The sequence below is a fragment of the Rhipicephalus microplus genome, chromosome X (genome assembly GCF_043290135.1).
Source record: "Rhipicephalus microplus isolate Deutch F79 chromosome X, USDA_Rmic, whole genome shotgun sequence".
NCBI classification, from domain to species: domain Eukaryota; kingdom Metazoa; phylum Arthropoda; class Arachnida; order Ixodida; family Ixodidae; genus Rhipicephalus; species Rhipicephalus microplus.
In genome coordinates, this window is record NC_134710.1 from 313620538 (window position 1) to 313647449 (window position 26912).

General features: G+C 43.5%; 1 protein-coding gene across 1 annotated transcript; it reads right to left on the bottom strand.

Annotated features, from left to right (window-relative positions):
• Positions 1-774: 774 nt before the first annotated feature.
• On the bottom strand, positions 775-6565 carry LOC142777218 (uncharacterized). The gene is made up of 2 exons (XM_075881541.1): positions 6311-6565; positions 775-1027 (listed from the first exon to the last, which is right to left on the bottom strand). The coding sequence occupies exons 1-2, from the start codon at positions 6526-6528 to the stop codon at positions 835-837; spliced, it is 411 nt and encodes a 136-aa protein (XP_075737656.1). The 5' UTR covers positions 6529-6565; the 3' UTR covers positions 775-834.
• Positions 6566-26912: the final 20347 nt, after the last annotated feature.

A 26912-nucleotide genomic window follows, 5' to 3' on the forward strand; every position in this document is an offset into this window, starting at 1 on the left:
AGTCAGCCAGAAACCCTTAAGACATTCTCGTTGGCTCTCTATAGTGTGAAGCTGAGGTTTAGATAAATGCACCATCAAATCTGCTGCATGTAATGGTTGGTTCTGCGCAAGTTCACTATTTTTTTCTCTGTCCAGCCTTCCCCCCTCCCCCCTCCCGCGAAATATGAAGCGGAAATTCAAAGGTAATCTATTTCTTAACACACACACACACACACACACACACACACACACACACACACACACCCACACACACACACACACACACACACACACACACACACACACACACACACACACACACACACACACACACACACACACATATATATATATATATATATATATATATATACTGATGAAGGCTAGACTATAGGCTAAAGGCCAAAACGTCGATCGATATAAACCCCGTTGTGACCGCTCACGGAGGATCTACTTGACTATATATATATATATATATATATATATATATATATATATATATATATATATATATATATATATATATACTTATATATGTTCAGCTTGCCTATTCTATTGTGCCGTCCAGCTTTTCGCACTTGTTGAGCTATTGATCACTCACACTAATTTAGGCACTCATGAAACGCTGCGAAGTTTTACGCGTTTAAAGTTGACTGAACACTGTTCCTAATATATGACATGCTAGCCCTCTGAAGTCATTATTTAGGCGTTTATAGGAAAATTAAGTAAATCAGTAATTGCAGTGGCAACTATTTCGCATGTCATCATGCTATCCGCATGAACAAGCATTCAAAACACGTAGAACTGGAGCTGTTCTGCGTGCACGGAAGAGAAATCGTCAGGCAATGAAGTTCTTCAGACGTACCCGCCGGCATTTTCCTCAAGCGGCGCCTCGACCGCGGTGCGGATGACGGGCTCGTTCGGCGCGGTCTGCTCGGCACGCAGCTCCACCTGCGTGCTGCATGACCGCAGGTCACTCTCCTGGCTTGTCGGGTGTTCATATTCCAGGTGATCCTGCGGCCACGACTCGAACGAACTCTCCAACTCCCTGCGCCGGCCGCGGCCAGAAAATTAACTTGGCGTTCATCACCGCAGCTCCGTGGGACCCCCTTTGGTTTATAGAGCGTGTCTCATTCTACACTGAGCCTAATCATTAAATAGACAAGAGCCCCACAAGTTGGAGAGAGAGGAAGGCTGGAAGGGTAACGCATTCTGGGTCTGGTATACAACCTCCGATTTTTAACGCAGGACTTCAGCTGTGAACGTCAGCAGTGGTGTACTAATAATTAGCTGTATTGCACAATATTTATTGAATGCCCAATAGTGATCTGTGCTACAATACAGCTGTATTCTGCGTCTCTTTCAGCCTGAGGTTATCTTGGCAGACATTTGAGTCGGTGCTTGATTTGATGTTATCTTAAGCGTGCATCGTAACGTAACGTATATATATATATATATATATATATATATATATATATATATATATATATATATATATATATATATATATATATATATATATATATATATATATATATATATATATATATATAGTGACTGTTACTCTGTTACTCTTTGCGATGAGTGTTAAGAATTATTGGGCAGAGCTTGTCTAAACAAACTGAAAAACTCACAAAAATGGACGCAAAGGACGCTGCTGTGCGTGACAATCAGCTGAAAGAAATTTAGCGAACCTTCAGACTCGTCACATTGATCTGTCTTGCTGAAAGTATAACTTCTCTTGCATTGAAAATGAATGATTTCCCTTATGCAAAATATAGTAAAATTCAAACTTCCGGTATTTTTACTAAAGCTAATTAGGTATTGCGGGTAACGACATCTCGTGTCGGCTATATAGTTTAAGCTGAGAGACTGTTAATCTGGTTGTCAGCGGCAGTGAACAATATACTACGGTGTACATAAGTGTTCGCGCAAACGTCAAAACAGACACAATAGTTAGCACGTAATCATTCATGTTTGCATCTAAGAACACACCTACGTTTCGCAATCACGCTTTCAATCACATTGTGGTTGGACTAAGCGTCAGAGAATATATCGCCACCATCATTGCTAGTTTTGTACACACAAAGCTACGGTGTGTAAGTAATCCGTGTATTTATCCGACTATTTATCCGGGTGATCCGGGTATTTTAGAGAACTAGAGTCAGTTTCAAAAATGCTTTCGTTTTGTTAGTGATCATTGCCATTCGATGGAAGCCTTCGCTACAATGATGCCAAGCGTTAGGATTGAATACGCTCTAAAAAAAGGGGGGGGGGGGAGCGAGAATGGAGCAACGAGCTCCGTTTCTCCTTCGGCGCAGCGATTTTGTTCCTTTCGGGTGCTTTACCGCTCGCACCCTCTCATGGCAAGGACCGATGGAGCAAACTTTCTCCCACGGTGTTCCAGTTTCTCCTCAACCACGCGGTCTTGCAAGCGCGCATGCAAACGCTCAGTCTAGCCGGCCGCCGCCAGTCCCGTGCAATTACTTTTACCTATGATTGATGCAAGCAATGCAGGATTGACGTTTATTTTTTGTTTTATTGGTAAATAGTAAAATATTTTCTTTCTTTTTTTGTCGCCGGGCACCTGCGCAAGGCTCCCCACACTGCCGTGGGTCTCTCGTGTTGTTTTATACTACCAGTTTGTCACGAATACAAAGATCTGTGCTTCCTTAAATAGCCTCGCTTTATCAAATACCTTAGAGTGTACACAAATAATGAATTTCTTTTTGCGTCGATATACTTGGTAAGCATACGCGTTTTAGTTTCACATGGTACTATTAAAACTCATCAATTGAACAAGGCGCATGAAAAAGCATGACAGCTGATTTTTCAACATTCTCGCAAACGTGACACCACTGCACAGTTCATGTGTGAACCACGGTGATGCACAATTGCTGGAGTCGGTCCTACGTGCCGCTACTAGCATATGATAATCTGGCGCGCCGTGGTGGAGGTCTGCGAATCAGTTTCCACCCACACGGGTGTTCTTCGCATTTTATCCTATTCAAATATGGCCTACCACGGCACGGCAGGTGACAGCAGAAAGGCAAATGGGTGAAAAGTTTCACCCAGCGTTTATTTCCCAGACTGAGTTACAATGATGATAAACGTTAAACAGCATCATAACTACACTTTTCAGAAAAATATACCAATGAGTTCGGTCAATTAAACAAAAAAAATTCAATCGCATGTGTTTGAATTTGGCCATGCCAGCACAGAGAATTAAGACGGAATTATGCACGCATGCAGTATGCCTCTCCTATCCCCACAATTCTGCTTCGTCGTGCGAAACTCAACAAAAATGCACTTTTAGTAACCGCTTTGCTCAGCAGGTAAGTACTAACGCTCTCACTCACCTCTGTAAAAGAGTATTCCAGAGTAACAGTAACCACCACAGAAACAGCGCTAAAAACATAATTGTGGCACAATGACCGCAAGTTGACACGCAAGGCGAATCGCCAGACGTATCTGTAGCAGTGAAGTATGTAGGCGCTATATGCTATATTGTTATACTAAATTCGTGCCCTTTAGGGCTAGTTCGCTCAATAAAGCAATCAAGCTGCTGCGACGCCAACAGCCACTGACTTTGCTCACGATAGAACACAGTCTAGTGTGAGGTAATCTCCTACTTTTCTCGCTCGACTGGCGTTGTAACGTACGTGTACCCCACTGAGACGGCTGTTACCGCATCAAAAACAATGTCATTGCAGGGTTAGCAGTGCGCTGTATCCATGGGCACCGACCACACTTGTGGAAAGCGCGTAAAGAGAATGTAACAAACGTTAACGCGAGACAACTAAATGAAGTCGAAGTGCCGATGGAAACAATATCTGCCCTGCATGCTGCGCCCTCTTCGAATAACAAGTGGGAAAAAAATCCAAAATGGCAAGCTTGCGGCAAGCGTTCATTGAAATTACTCTGTTCATTATTCATTGAAATCACTCTGTATTAATGTATGTATATGCTTCCGAATGTTCATGTGTATATACGCATTATTTCAGCAAACGTAAGTCGTCCAGTGTAAGCGAGTATTGTATGAATGGGCTGACTCACCGACTATCCGCCAAAGAGCTGTGCCGGTATGTCAACGAACTTCACCACAGACAGCTCATTATTTCAGTGTCATTCGATTCCTCTATATAGCGCCAGCTTCATGGTCGTGGTGCCCTCACACCTCCAGCTACTTGTAACGTTGAACATATAACGTTATAACGTTATAACATATAACGTTATAACGTTGAGGGGTTCCACGTTGAACGTTGAACCCCTCAAAACTATGCATTGCTGAGCCGGAATCGTTTCGCTGAGATCGAGTCTATGGTTTGGAAACACGTCTCGTGGCACATGGCCTCGTAAACGTGCGCATAACGTCACTACACTATCTGAATCTTCGAGAAATAAATAAAGCAAGCCTAGCATGCAGTCTTTGCGTGAGAACTCCGCAGTATCTGTCTCTTTCAAAGTGAACGCCGTCCCACTGGTCGAACAAAACCTACCAGCTCCGTCGTTCTGTTTCGCGATGTTTTTATCACCACAGGTTTTGCTTGATTTTGTGATCATTTTGTTTGATATCAAGCTCAGCGGGACCATTTACTTGCAATTTTCAGTGCTGTGTACTTCTTATCACTCAAGAATCAATGCATTCGCTATAGGCCTAGCCGCTTCGCTAACCCGGGATAGCAGGGTCAGCCATCTTGATTCCGACAAGCACAAACAGTTTCTCCTTGGCAAAAGGAAAAAATGTTTCTCCATTTAAAGACGAACATTAAGGGCATCATCGTTTCTCCCTAAATGGCGAGAACGTCGCTTCATTTTTTTTAAGAGTGGGAAATACTTTCCTACGACAAATACTAGCACAAGAGCCTTCCGTTAGTGCGCATTCCGGTTCCTTACTTTTTATACATAATAAAATTGACAAGGTCCCATAAGCAATCACTTAAATCAATAATCAAACTAAGGATCACCATAGGATAAGGCCAGCTCAAAAATTGAAATATTGTTAAAATATAACAGCCCAGCTTCATTCCGCTGCGTATCTGTTTCTGCATTGTTCACTCAACAGAACGCACGCTCAGCGTTAGCATTAGAAACTGGTGCTCAAATTCAGCATATATGGCGGGCAGCGTCATCAGCTTCTTATCCACGCATTTGCCTAACCTTCATTTTTCGCAGCTGCGCCGTGCATGAAGGCGCCTCCATGCACCTACCTCGATGCGCAGCAACCTGCTACCGGGCTGCGCCCCGCTGTAAGGGATCCCATGGGATCGTGCACGCGAATCTCCAATACAAAAAAAAAAAGCCTACGAACTAGGATTTATCTTTATGCTTCCTTGCTATTGTATCTGTGAATAATGGTAAAAGGCCAGTAAATGCGCCAGAACTGCAGTCTAAAGTAGTCATGCATGAAAATATCTATGGAGCCTATCTAAAATTTTGGTCTCCAGACGAGGTCACACACACCAATATTACACTTAGTACCCACCATCGGTAACCCTGTGGTCAATAGTACAGTGTTTTCTCACTTGCCAAATGAATGAAAAATAATTTCATTTATTGTATGAGACTTTAAAATGTTGTAGGCCCATGTGCGAAAATTGGGGGCACGTTAAACAAACCCAGGTGGTCGAAATTGCCTGAGCCCTCCACTAAGGCGTCACTCATATTCATATGGTGGTTTTGGGACGCTAAACCCCACTAATGAGTGAATAAATTATTCTATGACAAGGCACGTATGTAACTTCCTCTATATTTCAACTATAGACAGTCGTAGTATTGTTGGTGATGCCTGAGTGAGTGCTGTTGTTCGCCGCTGTGATGTAGCGGTTATGGTGCTTTGATGCTGACCCGAAGGTTGTGAGTTTGATCCCGGACACCGCGATCGTATCTCGATAGAAGCACTGTCAGGGCTCGTTCAAGAACACCATATGGCAGAAATTGGCGGAGTCCTCCACTATACGAGGTGCCTTATAATCACATCGGAGTTCTGGCACGTGAAACTCTAGATACTACTATTATCATTACGACTGAGTCATGCTTATTTGGCAAGATGCTGGTCTTGCGCGGGCAACTGGCTTCATGCGATGAACTTTAATAAGCACAGAACTGACAGGCACCCTCAAAACCGCAAAGTGGTCCAGGAGGATCCCATTTGAATAACTGTGAAAGACTACTGCAGGAAGCTGTAAATATTTCACATTCTTCCTTCGTTCGTTTGCTTGAACGAGTTCGATCGAGACAAGAAAGACGAATGCATCTGTACCAGCATTAACTCTACTGCTCTATTGAGAAAATGGTGAAATGGGTTTGCTCTGCATATAATTCATCTTACCGTTTCTGGAGTTCGTTGAGGTAGCCCTGCTCGTCGTACCACGAAGAGTGTGGCGTGGGCGTCGAGTCGCGTGAACGCAACTCCAGCTGCGAGCCGGACTGCGAGCCGAGAGACGGGGAAGTAGCCGCCTTGCTCATACTGACCTTGAGTGGTGTTTGAGGGCGTGGGTCAGGTGAGGACGCTCTGCGCAGCGGTTTGCCGCTACGCGACCGCTTCATCTCGCACGGAAGACACTGTAGTACAGCAGCGGTTCGGCGATCGTTCTTTCTTTTCCTCTCAATCCTTATATATACGGATGACTCATACCCTCTACGAGGAACTTGCCAAAAATTGTGGAAGTCTGAATCGAACTTATCCCTGAATGAGGAAGTCACCCACCTCTGGGCGAAGAGAACGCACACGTTGTCGCAAACTAAAGTTTTATTGTCTCTTTCAAATATAAAAAAGCCGCTAGTCAGAAAAAATAAATTAGCAAAGTGCAGCTTTATAGAAGCAGGAAATCAAAATAAAGAAATGAACATAGATCTGGAGACGTTTCTGAATGCTTCGCTGAGCTCAAGATCTGACAGGACTTGTTTCTCTTTTACCTATAAAAAGATCGAGGCCCGCAACTTTTTCAGGACGTCACAGTGAGAATTAAAATCTGTATTTTTTTCTGCCTCGAGTGCCATTACACATTCTTTTGCGTGTAATGGCGTATATATGCAATTAAGTAATTTTACGTATTTATGCATTACGCATTTATGCGTTAAGTATTTACGTAATTTACGTATAATCTAATGTGATTATGAAGGGTGCAAGCTTGGGCAAGCGGGGAGGACATAGCTGAATATACCAACAGCGCAACATAATAGTAGTTACAGCATAATTACCGAAGTAAAAAAAATTACGGCATATTCACGGGGTGAATGATGATGAATGGGCGAAGCTCCGGAGGGATTCGTCGGTAAACTGTGAATCTTCCGTGTAATTCGCCCAGTCGATCATCATGTAAAGACGTGAGAAACGCTGTGTGTGTATATACACAAATCAACTTTTATTTGTTCTTAGACGATGGATGGCTTGCGATGTCCCTTGCCTCGCGCGCTCGCACATCGGGATTCTGTCTGCGAGCGCGCGCTGCTGCCGCCTTGCGCTCTCTCCGCTGTGCAGCCTTATCCATCCGGCGACTCCGAGCGCGCGCCAACAGCGAACGGATTTTATTACAACGCTCCCCCTAGCGTACGTCGCCGCACTAAATCAAACGATTGCCTTCAACGAATGACACGCGCCATATGTGACATCATTCCTATTTTATAAGATCTCGCGTCTTTCATCAACTACAAGTACCGTTTTCTAGTTTATAACATCTTGCATCTTTTCATCATCAGCTACAAGTACCACCATCTAGTAAACACTACAAGAACTAAACGAGAGGTGGCTACATACAGGAGACGGTACCGCCATCTAGTGAACACTGCAAGAACTAAACTAGAGGTGGCTACATACAGGGGACGGTACCGCCATCTAGTAAACACTTCAAGAACTAAACTAGAGGTGGCTACATACAGGCTACAGGGGACGCACAGCCCACGCCCTAAGGAGCTTCGCCCCTAACAGCAAGGATAGAAAGAGCGCTGACTTTCAGCAATGGTTTAACAGTGGAGTGTACATATATACGTAAAAAAAAAGATTGGACATGCGTAGAAGGGTTCAGTAAACAACCACTGCAATACAATGTCAGAAAAACTGCTGTCTCTTGTTGATAGAGATTGAAACAAATACAGAGCTTCAAAATGATCGAGATACGCAATCTCTCTTTGCAATAGCGCAACTGATGGCAAACTTACACATGTACCGGCAAACTTACTTATTTGATAGGCTTTATTTATCTCACGCGAGGCCTGTGAGTGGGGCTTGCCTTTTACTTCCCTGCGCTCAATCCACTGCCGCCGTCTCGATAGTAGATTCCGATGTATCCTCGAACCGCATTGTGTACACTATTATTGTGCTCTTTTAAGCTCTCGTTCTAGCACATTCCGGTTTGCTCTATGTATATCTTACCATAGGATAGTGGAAGAAGATATACGACACTAATAGCACAATGTAAAAAGCGCGTTCTCTGATTCACAGAACATCTTACTCTATTTGCAGCTGGATGATTAAACAACTTACAATGCTTTGATAGCTTTTTCGGGGCGGAAAATACAACAGTTATACCAGCGCATTTCCCGATATGCGTGAAACACCGTGCGGATAAGGGACTGTAACACAGTTCATAGGAACTGACGCATTTTGAGGCTCAGATCGCCCTCTCAACATCATGATGCGTCGATTCCTAAGAACTGTGTTGCAGTCGCTAAACGTAAAAGCAGCATCTGATTCGTCGCAAGTCCCGCAAGATGACTGCCCGCTGCGTGCCACACAGTGCATGAACCATTCTGGAAATAGATGGAAGGTGTTTTCTTTCTCAAGCAATCCTAAAGGAAAATTCTTTTTGGCGGTGAGAATAAACAGTGACAGGTGGCAGCCGACGATATCCTCTCGAGTATGCAGCGAAAATATCGCAACCTTAGATGTTGTTTTATATCACCTTACTATTGCTAGGTATGCCCCGCCACGGTGGTCTAGAGGCTAAGGTACTCGGCTGCTGACCCGCAGGTCGCGGGTTCGATTCCTGGCTGCGGCGGCTGCATTTCCGATGGAGGCGGAAATGTTGTAGGCCCGTGTACTCAGATTTGGGTGCACGTTAAAGAACCCCAGGTGGTCAAAATTTCCGGAGCCCTCCACTACGGCGTCTCTCATAATCAAATGGTGGTTTTGGGACGTTAAACCCCACAAATCAATCAATCAATCAACTATTGCTAGGTATGGTACTTGGGGGACGATTTTTGAAATTGCGTGTATATTAAGACAGTGTTCGATTAGACTGTTACAAGGTATGTGTGTGGTTTAGACTTTGTGTTTGTGCGCAGACTTGTTGCCCCTTACCAAAATCCAACGTGGAATGAACTGGTAACCCCAAATGGTTTCATGGCATTTGAATCGTTCTCATAGATTTCGTGTTCAATTTTGAGTGTGCTTAGAAACAGTACTTCCACGGGCTCGGACATCTTCTGTCGTTTTGTTTTGCGCATGAAGGTCTGATTATGGAATTTTCGCGTCTCTAATGCATGGAAGTCTGGCCATGGTTCTGCATTCACGCAAAGAGTTTGAGCTAATATAGTGCCACATTGCTTAAAACACATTTACAGATGTATCCTTTAACGGCCTTCCTTCTCATGAGACGAAATGCTTATGAATGATTCTACACTGGCGGACAACTTTTCTTGGCAATGAAGGGAAAGCTATTGCGGTGGAGCATCTGCTCATGTACTCCTCCGCAAAGTAGTTAGACTTGACGCGCATCTCGCTCCGCTGCGCCATTGGCGTAGCCAGGGGGTGGCACACAAGTTCTGTGCTCCCACCTCTCGCCTTCCTTCCCGCCAAATTTTTTTGTTTCTTGATGACTCATGGAGGGCCCTTTCCAGTGCCCCTTCCCTGAAAGAAATATCAGCCTTTGAGAATCTAGCAAAGCAATATTTCTCCAAAATGTTGAAGAGTCTTTCTTACACGTTTGCGTAGCTCGGCATACTCACTCATGAGTACACTCCCTCATACTCAATTGAGCGAGGTCAGTATGAGTGAGTATTCATGAGTATGAATAGGAGTGAGTGTGAGTAGAAGTGAGTATGAACTTGAGTGAGTACTCCAAGTATGAGTAGAAGCAAGTATGAACATAAGTGAGTACTCATGAGTGTGATTAGGCGTGAGTGTGAACCTGAGTGAGCACTCATGAGAATTAGTACTCGTTAGTATGAAAGCACTCATTAAAATGAGTAGTTCAGAGTATGAACGGGAGTGAGTAGTTTTGAGTGGGAGTGAGTTCTCATGATTGTAAGTGGACGCTAGTGAGCACTCAGTATAAGTAGTCGCGAGTGGAAACGTGCGTGAGCACTTATAAGGGGTATCGAGTAGGCGTGATCATGAACGTAAATGAGTACACAAGTGTGAGTAGCCGTGAGCGTGAATCTGAGTGAATATTTTTTAGTGTGAATAATCGTGATTGTGAACGTGAGTGTGAACCTATGATCTTGAGTCGGTATGTCACACAGAGAAACGCGGTGAAAGACGTAGTGAGTGGTCGTGCTGAGGAAGTGCAATAATGGTGCTGACATTATCTAGCGGCAGTTGACTGCCGCTAGATAAACGAAATTGATTCAATGCGAATAATTTCTTAGCGAACTTCGGCGACTTTGAGCGTATCTATCTATCTATCTATCTATCTATCTATCTATCTATCTATCTATCTATCTATCTATCTATCTATCTATCTATCTATCTATCTATCTATCTATCTATCTATCTATCTATCTATCTATCTATCTATCTATCTATCTATCTATCTATCTATCTATCTATCTATCTATCTATCTATAGTGGCCTACGACGTTTAGCCCTCCTGGCCATTTCAATAATGGTATCGATACCAAAACTTGTATGGCATAACGTGACTGTGTGATCAGTATAACTGTCTTGTCATAACACAAAAATCATGATACAAATGTGATGAATGTCATGAATTTTATTTTATAGTCTTGCTGCTCTTGCGGTAGTTTTGTTCAATATACATATTGCAAAACTGGTATAGTAGGACATTAACATAAGTGAGAGACCCTAACATGGAAATCATGACATGCATGTCATGTAAGTCATGACTACATGCCACGGTTATGGTGTGCTCACGGTCGTTTCGCTGCTTCACATATACCAAATTCGGTGTTACGTGATGTCAATGGGGGACGAAGGTATATGGCTGGTGCAAACAGAATAATCATGACATGCTTGTCATTGAAGAACATGACAACATATATGTTCATGATGCGCTCGCAGCCGTTTCGCTAGATTCACATATACCAAATTTGGTATCACGTGACGGGAATAGATGACGAAGGCAAATGCCGCGTTCAAATATCATAATCATCATATACGCGTTATGTACAACATGACTACATGCTATGCTCATAGTGTAGCCGCGGCCCTTTCGCTAGCTCCACATATGCCGAATTTCGTTTCACGTAACAATATTGGCCGATAAAGGTAAATGAAATGTCCGAATATGATAATCATGACATGGCTTGAAACGTTGTGCTGATCTTAAAGTGACGTATCAATGTCCCTCATTCGTGCTTTGCATATCATCGATTGCCACTCTACGTGGGATCCGCCAACGTTTGCGATATAGTGTTAGCTCGATAACAGAGGTTTCAAGGAGGAAGATAACAAGAAAGATAACTACCCTTCAGAATAAGAGATTTGACTTTTCTTGAAAAGGTAACTGTCACTCGTGCAACATATTGCGATCGGCTAGCGTGTAGAGAACGATGCCGGATACTCCGAACATCACGCGACTAGCATTTTGATGATGCGCGGTTCGTGGGAACACTATGTCCTCGAGCGACGGCGCACCCTTGCGTTGGCGCCCGTCTCGGCGGCGAGTTTACAATGGCAGGTGGATAGACCCCCTCCCCATACACAATGCACTGCGCCAGGCGCTTTTACGAGGCTCTCGGAAGCTGTGCGATCATTGGTTTGTGCGTGATGTCATAAGCAAACATAGCTGTGCCCATGATGATGCTGCAGGCAGCTGCCAGGCAAGACTTAATAAGCGTGCTGTGTTCGCTGACGCAATCTTGTTCGCGAAAAACGCCTTCCGATCATTTGGAGACAAGCGCAGAAGCTTGAAGTGCGGCGAAAAACGCTGTGAGCGTGCTTTTATAGACGCTGCACATCACTGCCGCCGGCAGTGTTGGTTCGTTTCCAACACGGAAAAAGGAAAGGTAGCAGAGGGCATGCCCAGCCGGTGCGCTACGCGAAAAGTTTGGAGGAAAGGACATCATGGCGGCCATATTCACTGGGCACAGTGGCGGTGTTGTTACGGTTACGCGTTGCGCAGTGGAGCTGGTCTAGCAATGAGTGGCCGCCGCTGGCGGTGGCATATATGCGCCTTCCTGGTCTCGTGCTGAGCCGTGGCGGACAATATCCGTGCTCTGCGTCGTGTTTTTGGCTACGCAGTGTTCTACTGGCAGTTACTGTACTATTAGCAACGTTTATAAATCCTTTTGTCCATCACTGGGTTTCAACAGTGCGTAGAACCAGTGCATATCCAGGTGTCGTGCGGTGGATGACGCGGCTGAAGCAATTAGTGTTCAGCGAAATGGCGTTGGGCACCATGACGAAGCGGAACGACGACGAATGCCTTGCAGGTCAGTAACGTTTGGGCAGTGCTCCTGCTTGTGACAACGGACAACGCTCTTGAGTCCAGCAAGAGGCAAGAAGGACCATTTGCACATACGTAGTTTCGTGTTGTGTGTGTACAGTAACAACTTGCATGTGCGTATTAAAACACCTTTTCTGTTCCGTTTCGTCTACTCTCCCCAGCATTGCATGTATTCTCAACGTAACAGCAAGCACGTCCAAGTTGCACCGTGCTCAAAGTCACCACGGTCGCAGAATGCTGATGCCGGTGAGTTTCACGCTTAACACGGACACAGTGGCCGGACGCTGCGTCGGCCGCGTGGCGGAATGCAACCGTAGAAGGCGCACGACCGATCGTGTTGTCTGTACAGTTGCTGAAATAATGACGTGAAAACACTTGCCGTTGTCAGTTCATCTAGTGTGCGTTCTCTTGTACTTGCTTCGTTGTCGGGGAGCTGTTACTCGCTAATTATACTCAAACGAAATGATTTCGCCGAAGGTTTCGCGCTTGCCCACAGTGTTGAGCCCTGTTTCATTAGTTTCAGATCGTCAGGACACGCACGCTGCGCAGCTCACGTGCTTTCCGAGCCGTAGAGAGAGTCGTACTTTCTGCTTTACATTCGAATATAAACAAGAGAAGAGAGTTTGCCCAGTCAATATGGTCAATTTCCGGCTTCATCGCGGCTTCACAACGAGTGACGTCAGGGCCTCTCCTACCTTTCCTTCCTCCGTGGTTTCCAACGACGACAGGAGACACCAAAACGTGGACAGTCATATCCAGTAAAAATTAGGAAGACGTCGAGATACCGGTCTCGGTAAGTTTTTTTTTTCTTTGCAGTTCCGAACAAAGCCATAAAATGTTTTTTGCGACACCGTTGGTGCAGTCAAGTTCCCAAACGATGCTCGGGCAGGCGCAGCTTCGTTTACTACGCTACGCAAAGAGAGCACAGTTATTGCTGCTCTTGCACAGTGCCTTTAGTGCGCATGAACTAAAGGGGAATAAGTTAAATAACAAAAAGATAAACTCAAACCAATACCTTCGAGTGTTCGCCAAAGTTTTAAAATAATAAAAAACTATGCACGCGTTTATTGATCTTCCTTGCAATACCACTAGGTATTTTGATCAAGGCCTGTGTGAATCTTTACGATCGAGTGCTCAAAGTAAGCATCATGTGGCAAATAACTATGGTTAGTGTGAGAAAGATTGCAGTGTGTGCATCGAAACTTCTATCGGGAATGGTTAGTGGTTTGAGCTTGCATTCTTTACACGCCAAAACTGACAAATGTCCTGTGAATGAAAGGAGAATAACCAGCTGCATCTAATTCGAGCGTAGTGTTCAAAAATGCACCCGCCTCGGCATTCCTTTTTGCAGACAATGCATGTTCGTGTAAGGCAAAGGAATTATGATAGTGTGTCGAGTGCACGTGACATGGAATGCTGCACTAGGAGTAGGGTTGTGTATGATCAGTTTATTAACAGTTTATAATGTGTTTGCCGCACCTTGCTGAGAAGTTACATGGGTCATCTACAATACTGCTAGGTCTGGCTTCATGGAAAAGAATAAAAAAAAAACATCATTACACCTCAGGTTGACAGGAAATGTGTGATTTATGCCGATTATGCTGACATTATTACCATGACTATACTTTAAAGTGAATCTAACATAATGATAAAATACTACACTGTTGACGCATATTTCTTATGCATTGTTCAAAAACATACTGAAATTTTTGTAATCTTGAGAAAGTTAGATCACATTTCTTTTTCAATGCATGCTAACCTTGGCCAATTGTATTAGTTGCTAACAGTTGGTATGTAAAGAGACTGCATGTAATACAAAGACACAGCTCTCTTTTCGTTGTCTTTTCTAACTTAATTTCAAAACCTCAGCCCTCCCAGTTTCATATGCAAAAATCATTTGCCTTTGGCAACTGCTTAAGCTTGCTTCACTTCCGCAGCACTTGTTTTCAAACCTCCTGGAATGACAGCAAAATTTTCATTTTCTTGCGTCAAAAGAAAGCCCAGCCTTTAGTGATGTAGAAAATGTACTCCAAAGTGTGAGTACACTCTGCAAAAGTATTTTGAGTATGCTTTTAAAGCTAGTTTCCATTTGTATGATGCCCTGACATTGTAACCAACGATGAGATTCTCGTCATGTGCTTGTGTGAGAAATCGTGAAACTCGCTCAGCTGCTCTGCACTGTGGCTCCATCGCCAACCCACAAGCAGTCATTTTGATTTTTGCCAAAGTTTCTTGTAATTCTCCTTCTGTACTTTGCTTCATCATCTTTAGCTCTCTTCCGTCAGGCTGATCATCGCTTCAACTCACATACACGTTGGCTGGTGAATATGTTGCTTTGCAGAAGGAGTAAGAAGTCAGTTAATAAATTTTGATTTTATGTTTTTCCCACTCCTACAATAGCCTCACTAAGGCTGCTGTATTTAAAGATATAAGAGGTGGTGGGCGGTGTGCACCCCAGAGATGATGCTTTTTTAGGCTGTGCATGACGTGCTACGTCATTTAAAAGCCGCCCTTCCATCTCTCTGGGAAGTCTTGACACATGCCTAAGTACTGATTTATGTCTTAATTAGCTTGCTTCTCTAGCCCAATAACTGCTGAATGACATTAAGCAGTAAACCTGATTGTAAGTCAATGTTGGTTTGCCATTTATTGGGTTGATTACTCTGTAGACCTGGTCGACTGTCTCACTAATACTGACTTTTTGTCAGACATCTTTTAATTTAGAAGAGGATTAAACGGTTAGTACATTTTTTCCTCTTTTTCCTGCCACCATCCTTTTACAAGCCATAACCTTCAAATTTTTTAACAATATTCTTCGAACCTAATGGGAATGACCTCCAATGGTGCAGCAATTTAAATTGATTGTACCATTTTTGAGTCAGCTGCCTAAAATTCACCTTATTAGACTGGCCCTCGTGATATTGCACCCGCCTCAGCACTATAATGCACCCGCCTCGGCACTAGCCTCGGCATGTTGTGTTTTCTTTTATGCCGTATCATGTAAACGGCCTCGTTAGCTTCATGTACGTCCACCGGATGCCGTCGTGACCATTCAAATGACGGAAGTTATGGTAAATATTCAATATTTTTTCAATGAGTGTAGGTGGCACTGCGATCAACCCTGCTTTTCAGTTTTAGAACTTCAGTTTTTTCTCAAAGCTTGACCCCATGAACTGTTTTACACATCAGCAACTGGGATGCCTAATATGGATACTGCACCGCCATGTTTGTTGAAGCTTCTAGGTGCTTTTAGAATGGTCGGTGCTTCTTCCTCTGTTGTGCAATTAACTTCCGCTTCGTTAAAGTGTAGCTGTGGTAACCAACCACACAAAATTAGCCACTACTTAGCAGTCTTTCGTCTCACTATTAGAATATATATCGCTCCGATTCAGTATTGTGACTCATCTGTATGCAGCTTCAATGGTAGAGCAGTCTAATAGATTAAGTACGGGATCACGTTACAGTATATTTTAACAATGCAAACCTCTCTATGCTTCCATTCCTTGAGTTCAGTCTTTGATTTAGCCGCTTGTGCAGCTGTCAGTTCTTGTACTCGATGCTATGCCATCTCTGTGACTTGCTCTGTTATGCTCAAAAATCAAAATTTAAAACAATTTTGTTCTTTGCTCCCCAACTCAGAGGCTGGCCCCCGAACCAATGTGGATCAGTTACAAGAGCTGGAATGCTGCCGGGTACTGCTGCTCTGCTCAGTGTGGACAAGTACTGCAATGAGGACAGCATCTGCCTTTGTGGACTTTTTTCTGAAGTTGCTTAGTACACATAATTTCTCAATCTGCTTGACAAAGTGAAGCAAGTACATATCCCTGAGGTACTCCAGAGTAAACATCAAGCGGTTGCGATAGATGGTTGTCGATTGCTACTCTCTGTTTTCGTTTGGTTAAAAAACTGTTTTTCCACGCTACTATTTTATCATGAATACCAAAGGCCGATCCTTTTGTTAATAAATACTTGTGAGGAACAACGTCGAACGCTTTAGAAAAGTCTAAAAATGGCATCTCATTGACTGTTCTTGTTAATTGCATTGGCTATGTGATTAGCTAATTTAGGTAATTAGGTTGTAGTTGATAGACAAGATCTGAAGCCATGTTGATGTTTGTAAAGGAGCGCATTTGTTTATAGGTGAGTTATTATGGCCTTGAAAATTATATGTTCGAATATTTTGTAGCACGAGCTAGTAAGCGACATTGGGCGGTAGTTGCTTATTTCTAACCTTGAGCCTTATTTGTGTTTACGGACTATTGTAGCGTTGCACCAGTCGTCCGGGGATGTCGCAGTGTGTAGAGATAACGTGTATATTTTAAAGAGATATTTAGATGTCCATTGCGCATATCGGCTTAAAAATGAGTTAGTAATTTTATCGGGACCCGTGGATTATTTAGATCAAGTTTGAGTAGAAGAGCAAGTTTGCCTTCTTCACTTACAATTAATTCTTCTATGGGTACTTTCACTGCATAGGGGGAAGTACCGCGTTAGTGACATATTGTTACAATTCAAGGCCAGAGTCATTATTTGCATCGAGAGTTTTGTCCCAACAAGGTGCAGAATTACAAGAAAACATAATGCCTGGATTACACGTCAGATAATTCGCGTGAAACGTAAAATCACTAAGCCGAGGAACGCTAGAAGGTCTAGCTCACGACCATACTACTCATATCAGATTGCTGCTTTATCAAAAACGCTGAAAAGCAAAGTATGTTCTTAAAAAATGCGCTTTTTGTACCACTGTAACAAAGTTTCTCAAAACCTTGCCTGCAAATTTTTGCCCTTATGTAAGCGGTAAACACAGTGGCCAAAACGCTTCCTCTTCGAGAGACACAAAAGATAAGGCAGACCAATTCAATCGTTACTTCCAGTCAGTCTTTACCATTGCCAACGGGCAAGTAAAACATCCAGAGGCTATGCCACCCACTAATAGCAAGCAATGAGAAACATCACAAATGACTAAAAGCGGTATACTGTGTCTGCTATTAAACTTTGATGATAAAAATAGCCGTAGTCTAAATGGGATACCCAACGCCTTTCTCAAACAGTATGCCGAACCACTCAGTATGAACCTGCACTTAATATTTGCCAAATCTATCCAGGATTCGTAAATCCCTTCTGAATGTAAACTTGCGAAAGTAATCCCAGTGCATAAATCTGTCAAAATACAAATCCATCAAACTACAAACCCCTTTTCTTAACTTGCTCCAGCTGTAAACTACTCGAGCATATTATTCTCAAAATCATACAAAGTTTGCCGAAGACAATGGCCTACTACACCATAACCAGCACGGTTTTCGGAGAGACCTGTCAAACGTAACGCAATTTGCCGAAACAATCCATGATCTTGCCGAAGCCATCAACCAACATTCACAAATTTATATCATCTTTATAAATTTTTCAAAGGCGTTCGACCAGGTTTCGCATGAAAATCTAGTTTACCAGCTGGTTTGCAAACTCTGGGATGGGCCAGTGTTCTGCTGGATATCGTACTTGTCCGGTCGCCAAAAATTTGAGCAATGAACGATCAGGTCTCTGAATGACTCAACGTAACGTCCGGCGTGCCTCAGGCATCCGTCTTGGCACCAATATTAATTGTTATATTTATGAATGACCTAACATCCAACATTAGCGCACACATTAGACTTTTTGCAGAAAACTGCATATTATACAAAGAAATCAAAGCTGCAGTGACCAAATTAAATTGAACGACGTTGTACGATGGTGCTCTAAAAGGCAAATGGTGATTTATTGTGACAAAACACTCGCGATGCAAGTCACAAAAATAAATCGCGCTTACCTTTCCAATTTGGTTACAACAACATCGTGCTACAAAATATAAGCCAGTTCGAATACCTTGGAGTTGTAATACTACAATTTCCGATCTCCGTTGGACAGTGCACACAGAAACCGTAGCTAACAGGGTCTTAAAGAAATTGTTTTTCCTTAAGCGGGTGCTGTGACACGCCGACTGTGACACTAAGCATCTAGAGCACGTCACACTTTCAGACCGATCTTGTAGTACCATAGCATAATGTGGTTCCCCTTCACATGTAGTCTTATCAGCGCACTTGAAAACGTACTGCATAAAGCAATCAGGTTTGTTTTTAATCGGTATCACTTCCTCGACTCCCCAAATAAATTATTACGCCACGCTGGTTTTCCCCCACTCGAAAATCGAGCAAAAAATGATTGCCTGAAGTTCCTTCATCGGTTATTTCGCAATTGTTTTAAGATAGACCACACAAGATACGTGAAAACCAAGGTGACAAGAAAAACACGTCGCACACATGATCACACACTCCAAGAATACTCGTGCAACAACAGCATATTATATCATTCTCTTTTTCCTAGATGCATCCGAGAATGGAATGTTCTTGACCGGCTTGTAGCCTAACAGCGTACAGTTGATGACTTTAGAGAAGTGTTGCTAAATACACAAAGCATTTCATAATAAGCCTGATAATATAGTATGCACTGTATTCTACGATTGCTGCCTTGTATAGGGTTTGATTGCCAATATTTATATGCACACCAACTGTTACAAATGTGTCAACTTTTTCTCTACTCGTTTTTAGGATTCTATAAAGTAATAATGCGTCCGCGGTCACTTTATTCATGTATGTAGTTTCTTTCTTGATAACTTGTGCTTATTCAGCAACGCTGCTCCAACCAAAGTGTATTGTTACTTATGAGGCGGCTGTTTTTTTGTTCTTTTTTGTGCTTTTTTTTGCTCCCACTCCTGTAAAAACCTTCCAAAGTGTTAACAGTATGTTGAAAAAGAAAATGCACCCCCCCCCCTTTGACATGTATTTTTACAGACATTGCGTGTTCACGTAAGGCAATGGAAACATGATAGTGTGCCGAGGTCGTGGGTTCGAATCCTGGCTGCGGCAACTGCATTTCCGATGGAGGCGGAATTGTTGTAGGCCCGTGTGCTCAGATTTGGGTGCACGTTAAAGAACCCCAGATGGTCGAAATTTCCGGAGCCCTCCACTACGGCGTCTGTCATAATCAAATGGTGGTTTTGGAACGTTAAACCCCACATATCAATCAATGATAGTGTGCCGAGTGCACGTGACAGGGTATGCTATACCAGCTGTACGGTTGTGAGTAATTAGTTTTTGAACAGTTTATAATCTGTTTGCAGCACCTTCCTGAGGAATCACATGGGCCTTTTGCAACACTGCTAGTTCCGGCTCCATGCGAAAGAATAGAAAATTATCCTTACACCTCACGTTGACAGCAAATGTGTGATTTTTGCGGATTACACTTACATTATTACTATATTTATACGCAAAGGTGTAATTAACAAAATGGTAAAACTATACGCTGTTGTCAAACGTTTGTTATGCATTGTTAAAAACATACTGAAATTTTGGTGGTCTTGGGAAAGTTAGTTCACAATTTTTTTCAATACATGCTAACATTGGCTTATCGTACAAGTTTCTAACAGGCGGTATGTAAAGAGACTGCACATAATACACCGACACACCGCTCTTCTGGTCGTCATTTCTACTTTCTTTATTTTATTACCTCAGACCCTCAGATACCTATGCAAGAAATATTTTGTCTTTTGCAACTGCTTAAGCTTGTTTCACTTCCACAGCACTTCTTTTCAAACCTCCTGAGATGATAAAGGGGTATTGACAGCAAAGTTTATTTTCTTGCGTCAGATGAAAAGACCAGCCTTCAATTATCTATAAAATGTACTGCATAGTGTCAGTACACTCCGCCAAAGTAAATACAGTATGCTTTTAAAAGCTAGTTTTAATTTTTACAGTGCCCTGACATCGTAACACAATATGAGCTTCTCGTCATGTGCTTGCGTGAGAAAACGTGAAAGACGTTCGGCTACTGTGCACTGTTGCTTCATTGTGAACCCACCAGCAGTCTTTTTTATAGTTTTTCTGATGCTAAGTGGCCATTTTGGTACCTGATGTTATAACAACTAGCCAAGTTACAGCATGAAGTCTCTGGAATTGCCTCATGTGCCACCGCAAATCTGTCCTTAGTGTAAGAAATACTATATGTTATCACGATTATATTTGCTCATCACTTGCTCAGAGCCATCTTCGTATTCATAAGATACGCATGGCAGAATAAATTCGCCTTGAAAAATTGGTGTAATATTTCTTTAGAATGTTGGCTGTGGAGTCCAATTCTAAGGTGCCGTTGAGGCGATTGTACCGAGCAATCTCTAAATGACCCTGCTGGCTCCCCATTTTGACAATAGAGAATGACCCTTTGTGACTCACTGCTGAGTTTGCAATTCTTTCATCACAATTCTTGAAACAGCTGTATTCTGTTTTTTTTGTCAAAGCTTCTTTTCACCCTCTTTCTTTACTTAGCTTCACAATCAATCTGCTTGTGTCAGTTTTAGAACTTCAGTTTCTTCTCAAAGCTTGACAGCATGTACTGTTTTACATATCAGCAAATGCGATCCTCAATATGAATAGTGCGCCACCATCTTTCATTGAAACCAGCATATAAAAACGTTGGTTGAAGCTTCTGGGTGATTTTAGAATGGTCGGTGCTTCTTTCTTTGTGATCGTGCAATTCCCTTCCGCTTCGTTAAATGTGTAGCCGCGGTAACCAACCACACGTGGTTGGCAACTACTTGGGAGTCTTTCATCTCACTATTAGAAAATCGCTCCTATTTACTATTGTGATTCATCTGTATTCCGCTTGAATGGTAGAGCACTCTAGTAAACTAAGTACGGGATTACATCACATAATTTCTTTAACAATGCGAACCTCCCTCTGCTTCCATTCCTTCTGTTCTGTCTTTGATTTAGCCACTTGTGCAGCTGTCGGTTCTTGTACTCGATGTTGTGCCATCTTTGTGACTTGCTCTTTGATGTTGACACGCCTAAAATTGCAGACTTCTTCGCATGCAACTGTCCTGTAAAACAAGTAAAAAGTTCGCTAGACAGCAGGTTGCTGAACTCGGAATTTAAAACAATTTTGTTGTCTCCCCCCCACTTAGAGGCTGGTCCCCGAACCAATGTGGATCAGTGACCAGAGCTGGAATGCTGCCGAGTACTGCTGCTTGGCTCAGTGTGGACAAGTACTGCATTGAGGACAGCATCTGCCCTGTGGACTTCTTCTGAAGTTTCTTAGTACACATAATTCCACATTCTGCTTGACAAGAAACTGTTGTCCAACATAACGTTCGCTAACGTTTGAAAATGTAAAATGAACCCATCGATTGCCAGAGCAAACCTGCTCCTATTGAGACTTCATATTTACATTGAATAGAAAAGTGCAAATACAGTTTGTAGTGCTTGATGTTCTTGCTTCTACTTATCCCTAAACGAAAAAATCTGTCCTGTTAAGTCATCTGTAAGTACAGTTGCACCAAAGTACTGTCTGTCATCAGAGGTGAAAGCAAAGTCGAACCCACCTCAAATTTTTGAGTGCTGGGTCTACTTTCCACTGTGCAATGACTTTATTTTCCAGCACGTTCATAATCTTTGAATTGAAATGCTTTTTATGGGAAGAAAGACAAGGCAAACTTGTAATATAAGTTGCAGTAAAAATGGTAATATTTATGTTTAGTGATTTTACATGGTTATGAAAGAAATGGCAGCAGAGCCTTGAAAAAAAGGACTTTATTTAATGATTCTCCGGGCAACACAAATCTACGTGAGTGATAAATGAAAAAATAACTCTTACAGCTCTAAATGTGTGAGAAAACCAATATATACCAACAGATCAGTTAGTATTGCAAAATTGGGTGATGAAATTTTTTAAGTGTTGATTTACAATTATTTACCGTATAGTGGTATTGATTTCCAAAAATATATGGCAGCAAATATGGCAGCGTGTTTGCCGATGTTATTGCGTGTTTGTGATAGTAATATATTGTTAGAGGCGAACCTGGTAGAATTAGCATTTATCAATTGAAAATTTTGCAAGACATTGGCTGTTACGGCACCGTTAAGACGCCTAAATACAAAAATCCCCAGTTTCTCTTTTAATGAAATACAAGCTTTTAGTACACTATGTTGGTGAAAAAGCGGGGACAAGCCGGTGAATTGTGTATTGAATATTGTGTTTCGAATGGCTTGGTTTTGGAGACGTTGAAGTGAAAGGATGTGAGATGGATAGAGGTGTTCATCAATGACATGATGCAGTACGAAATATGACAGGATAATGGCGTAGTATAAGCAAAAGTGAGGAATGGTCATGCTTTAAATAATGTTGTGAGAGTAGAAGCTATCCTCTGTCTTATAAATTGAAATGTGATGGTGGTACTTTAGATGAGCACTTAGGACTACGACCAAGAATGTGAACAGAGGGTCACAAAGATGCCTGTGGCCGTTGATAGTAATGGCGGGTGTAGCTGAAACAGCGTTATGACTAGCATGGCAGACAATGAACTGTTTTATTTGAGTTAATTGTTAAACAATTAATTCTGCACCAGTCTTTATGTATAATGGTGTTCAAGAACTTCTGCTGTGCAGTTACACGAAATTTTTACATCCGATTGTTAATCAGAGAAAATTGGAAACCACAAGCAGGTCATTGTGAGCAGCATGTCATTGGTTCAATTTGATATTTGTTTTGAAACCTTCACTCTTACGCCATGCTAGACATCTAGGGGTGCAAGCTGCTCTGAGGATCAATGTGCTTTGTTACATTGCCTCCATTAACAATGGAAGTTGAATACTCACCTGCTTCGCAAAATGGATTCACATAAAAATAAAAAAGATAGCTGTTACTATATTACATTTCATGATTTGTCAGTTGTACATCTGCAAATTTGTAAAAATATGAACTGTAAGAATACTGGTAGACGCCACGCCGGGGTTTAAGGCAACCGTTTAATGGGCCGAACAGCAGCGAAACAGCAGCCAGCGGTTTCAGAAGCAGCTGCAGCAGCACGAGGCTCCGCCACAACAAATGTCTTCTTCGACATTTCTGTTGCAGAGCCCGTATTTTTCCCTACATTGACTCCCTGGTGTGAAAGTAGCCATCCTGGCCACCTATGGCACAGACAGGACTGGTGGGTCGAAGTGAAGTTTTAGATGGTCGACGTGCACAGCATCGCGCCCACGGCACCACTGATCTGTAGGTGGCTGAATAGGTTGAACCATGTAGGTGGCTGGTGATGTTTGGTGCAAGATCTGGTACGGACTATCATACTTGGGCATGAACTTTGAGCAAAGATCTGGGGCAGACGATGGCACACGGAGCCAAAGGATTGCTCCAGGCGCGTATGATGAAGGGGATGAGCGTTGGTCATGGGAGTGCTTCTGGCGAGCCTGATCATGCGTAGTGAGCGAACGTGCGAGCTGCCGACATTTTTCAGCATATGTGGCGGCTTCGGCTAAAGTTGTAGATTCTGAAGAGTCTCGGTGGTACAGAAGGATAGTGTCCAAAAACGATGAAGGTTCCTGACCATAAAGAAAAAAGAACGGGGAGAATCCAGTTGTCGGTTGAATTGCGCTGTTGTAAGCGTAAGTAACAGATGACAGTTTGCGGTCCCAGTTCGTGTGGTCATCGGAAACATACATGGAGAGCATGCCACGCAGCATTCGATTAAATCGCTCGGTCATCCCGTTGGTTTGGGGGCGATATGCGGTGGTTGTTCTGTGCACGATGTTGCATTCACGTAGAAGGGCTTCTACAGCAACAAGAAAGAACGGCTACGGTCACTGAGAAGCTTGCGGGGTGCACCTTACCGAAGGACAAAGTTGTGCAGAATGAACAAGTTGACTTCACGCGCAGTGGCCATCTGGAAACGCCGAAGTTTCGACGTAGCGCGTAAGATGGTCCACGGCTACGATGACCCAGCGGTTTCTGTTTGGTGTGTATGGTAGGGGACCGTACAAGTCAATTCCGATGCGGCTGAAAGGCCGAGAAGGAGAAGGCAGTGGCTGGAGTGGCTCTGTGGTTGTGCGAGGGGAGCTCTTCCGGCGTTGGCACAAGGAACTTGAACAGAGGCACTGCCTAACAAGGCGGTACATTCCACGCCAGTAATATCGAATTCGTAGGCGAGCATACGTCTTCACTACACCTGCATAAGCGCATTGCAGATCCGCATAAAAGGAGGCACACGCACGTCAAAACGTAGGTGGCGAGGAATTACCAGCAACCATTTGCGGTCATCCAATAGGTAGTTTCGATGGTACAGAAGACTGTCACCGATGGTAAAATGGCAAGCAGTTTTTCGAAGTAAACGATGGTCGGTTCGCGGAGACGTCTTAGACAGGTACTCTAAGAGAGACGCTATCCATAGATCCTGGCGTTGCTCAGTGGACTGCAAACAGACGCTGTAACGTAATCCTGGGGAAGTGACGAGCGAGAAAGAGCGTCGGTGTCCAAATGCTTGCGGCCAGACCGATAAATTACACGAATGTCGTAATCTTGAAGACGTAGTGCCAAGCGAACTAGGTGACCAGGTGGGTCTTTTAATGACGACAACCAACATAATGCGTGGAGATCAGTGACGACGTCAAATGGGCCATATACGTAAGGTCGGAATGTTGTGATTGCGCAAACAATGACAAGGCATTCGTTCTCGGTGGCTGCATAGTTCTTTTCCGCTTTAGTGAGGGTGGGACTAGCGTAGGATACAACGTACTCATCGAAGCCAGATTAACGCTGAGCAGGAATAGCGCCGAGGCAAACTCCACTAGCGTCCGTATGGATTTCGGTTGTCTGAATCACAGTGGTGTAGGATAGATAGGTGGTGATGTCAGAAGATGGCGTAACGAGGCGAATGCTTCGTCGCATGCTGGGGACCACGCCGAAAGGTCTTGGGTGTCCGAAAGTAGCCACGTCAGGGGTACGATTACGGTGGCAAAATTGCGCACAAAACAGTGAAAATATGAGCAGAGGCTGATGAAGCTTCAGAGTTCTTTTAGTGTAGCCGGCCTGAGAAAGTCGGCGACAGCGCGAAGCTTGGCTGTATCAGGACGGACACCATGATTGCTAACAACACGCCCTTAGATGGTAAGCTGGCAGGCAGCGAAGTTGCATTTCTTCAAATTCAGCTGCAGCCCAGCGTCCGAAAGACAAGTCAGGAAGCTTGCGAGGCGACTGAGGTGGGAGTCCAAGTCCTTCGAGAAAACGACGACGTCATTCAAATAGCACATGCACGTGTTCCATTTAAATCCTCTAAGGATGTTGTCCATGAGACGCTCGAAGGTGGCACGTGCATTACAGAGGCCGAATGGCATGACATTAAACTCGTACAATCCGTAGGGTGTTACAAACGCAGTGTTGGAGCGATCGGCTTCATTCATAGGGACCTGCCAGTAGCCGGATTGAAGGTCTAAAGAAGAAAAAAAGTCTGCACCTTTCAGGCAATTTAGGGCATGATCAATTCTAGGCAGTGGATAACCATCTTTTCTCGTGATCTTACTAAGAAGCCTTTAATGAACGCAAAATCTGATGCTGCCATTTTTGTTTTCACCAGTACAACCTGAGAGGCCCAAGGGCTGTTTGAAGGCTGCATTACGCCCCGCCGAAGCATATCGTTCATATGATCATCAATGGCATGGTGTTCAGCGTTAGAAACTCGATATGGGCGCTGGCGTAAAGGTGCATGGCTTCTGGCGTCGATTTTGTGAGTGATTACTGACGCATGACCCAAAGAAGCTTGGCTATGGTCAAATGATATCTTGAAGCGACCAAGCAGAGCCAGGAGTTGGGTGCGCTGAGCAGCGGGAAATGTTTAGGTACAATCGACGGAAAAAAAACCTCCGGAGATGAAGTGGGAGTGGTATCAGAAGTTATGGTGTTTAAGTGAGATAATGGCAAGTCATCAGGTAGGTGACTGGATGAAACAGAATCAATTTTCTCAAGGTGACCGAGGACTTCGCCGCGGAATAATTTGGATGGGGAAGGAAGCGAGTTCGTTATATCAAAGGAGCCACGTCAGTTTTCTACGGTGACAACTGCGAACGGAAGAAAGAAGCTTTTGCAAGAGGCGAAGGTGTCGGAGGGAATAAAGAGGGTGGTGACAGAGGGTGCGTCGTCGCAGAAGAGTGGCACAAGAACACAGGATTGAGGAGGGTTGTGATTGTCCGCGGCCACGCTGACTCAGGAAGATAGCGGCTTGAAAGAGGGTCTTTCACACGTCGGCGCTTCACACAAGGTCAGGTCACACATCGTCTACAACTCTAGTTCGGCACACGCACAGTGAACGATGGCATGATGAGTGCAGAGAAAATCCCTGCGTAAGATGATATCGTGTGAACATGGGAAAACAAAACGAATTCGAATACATACAAAATATTTTGGAAGACCAGTCGAGCTGTGCACGCCGCTGAAGGCTGGATGTGATGC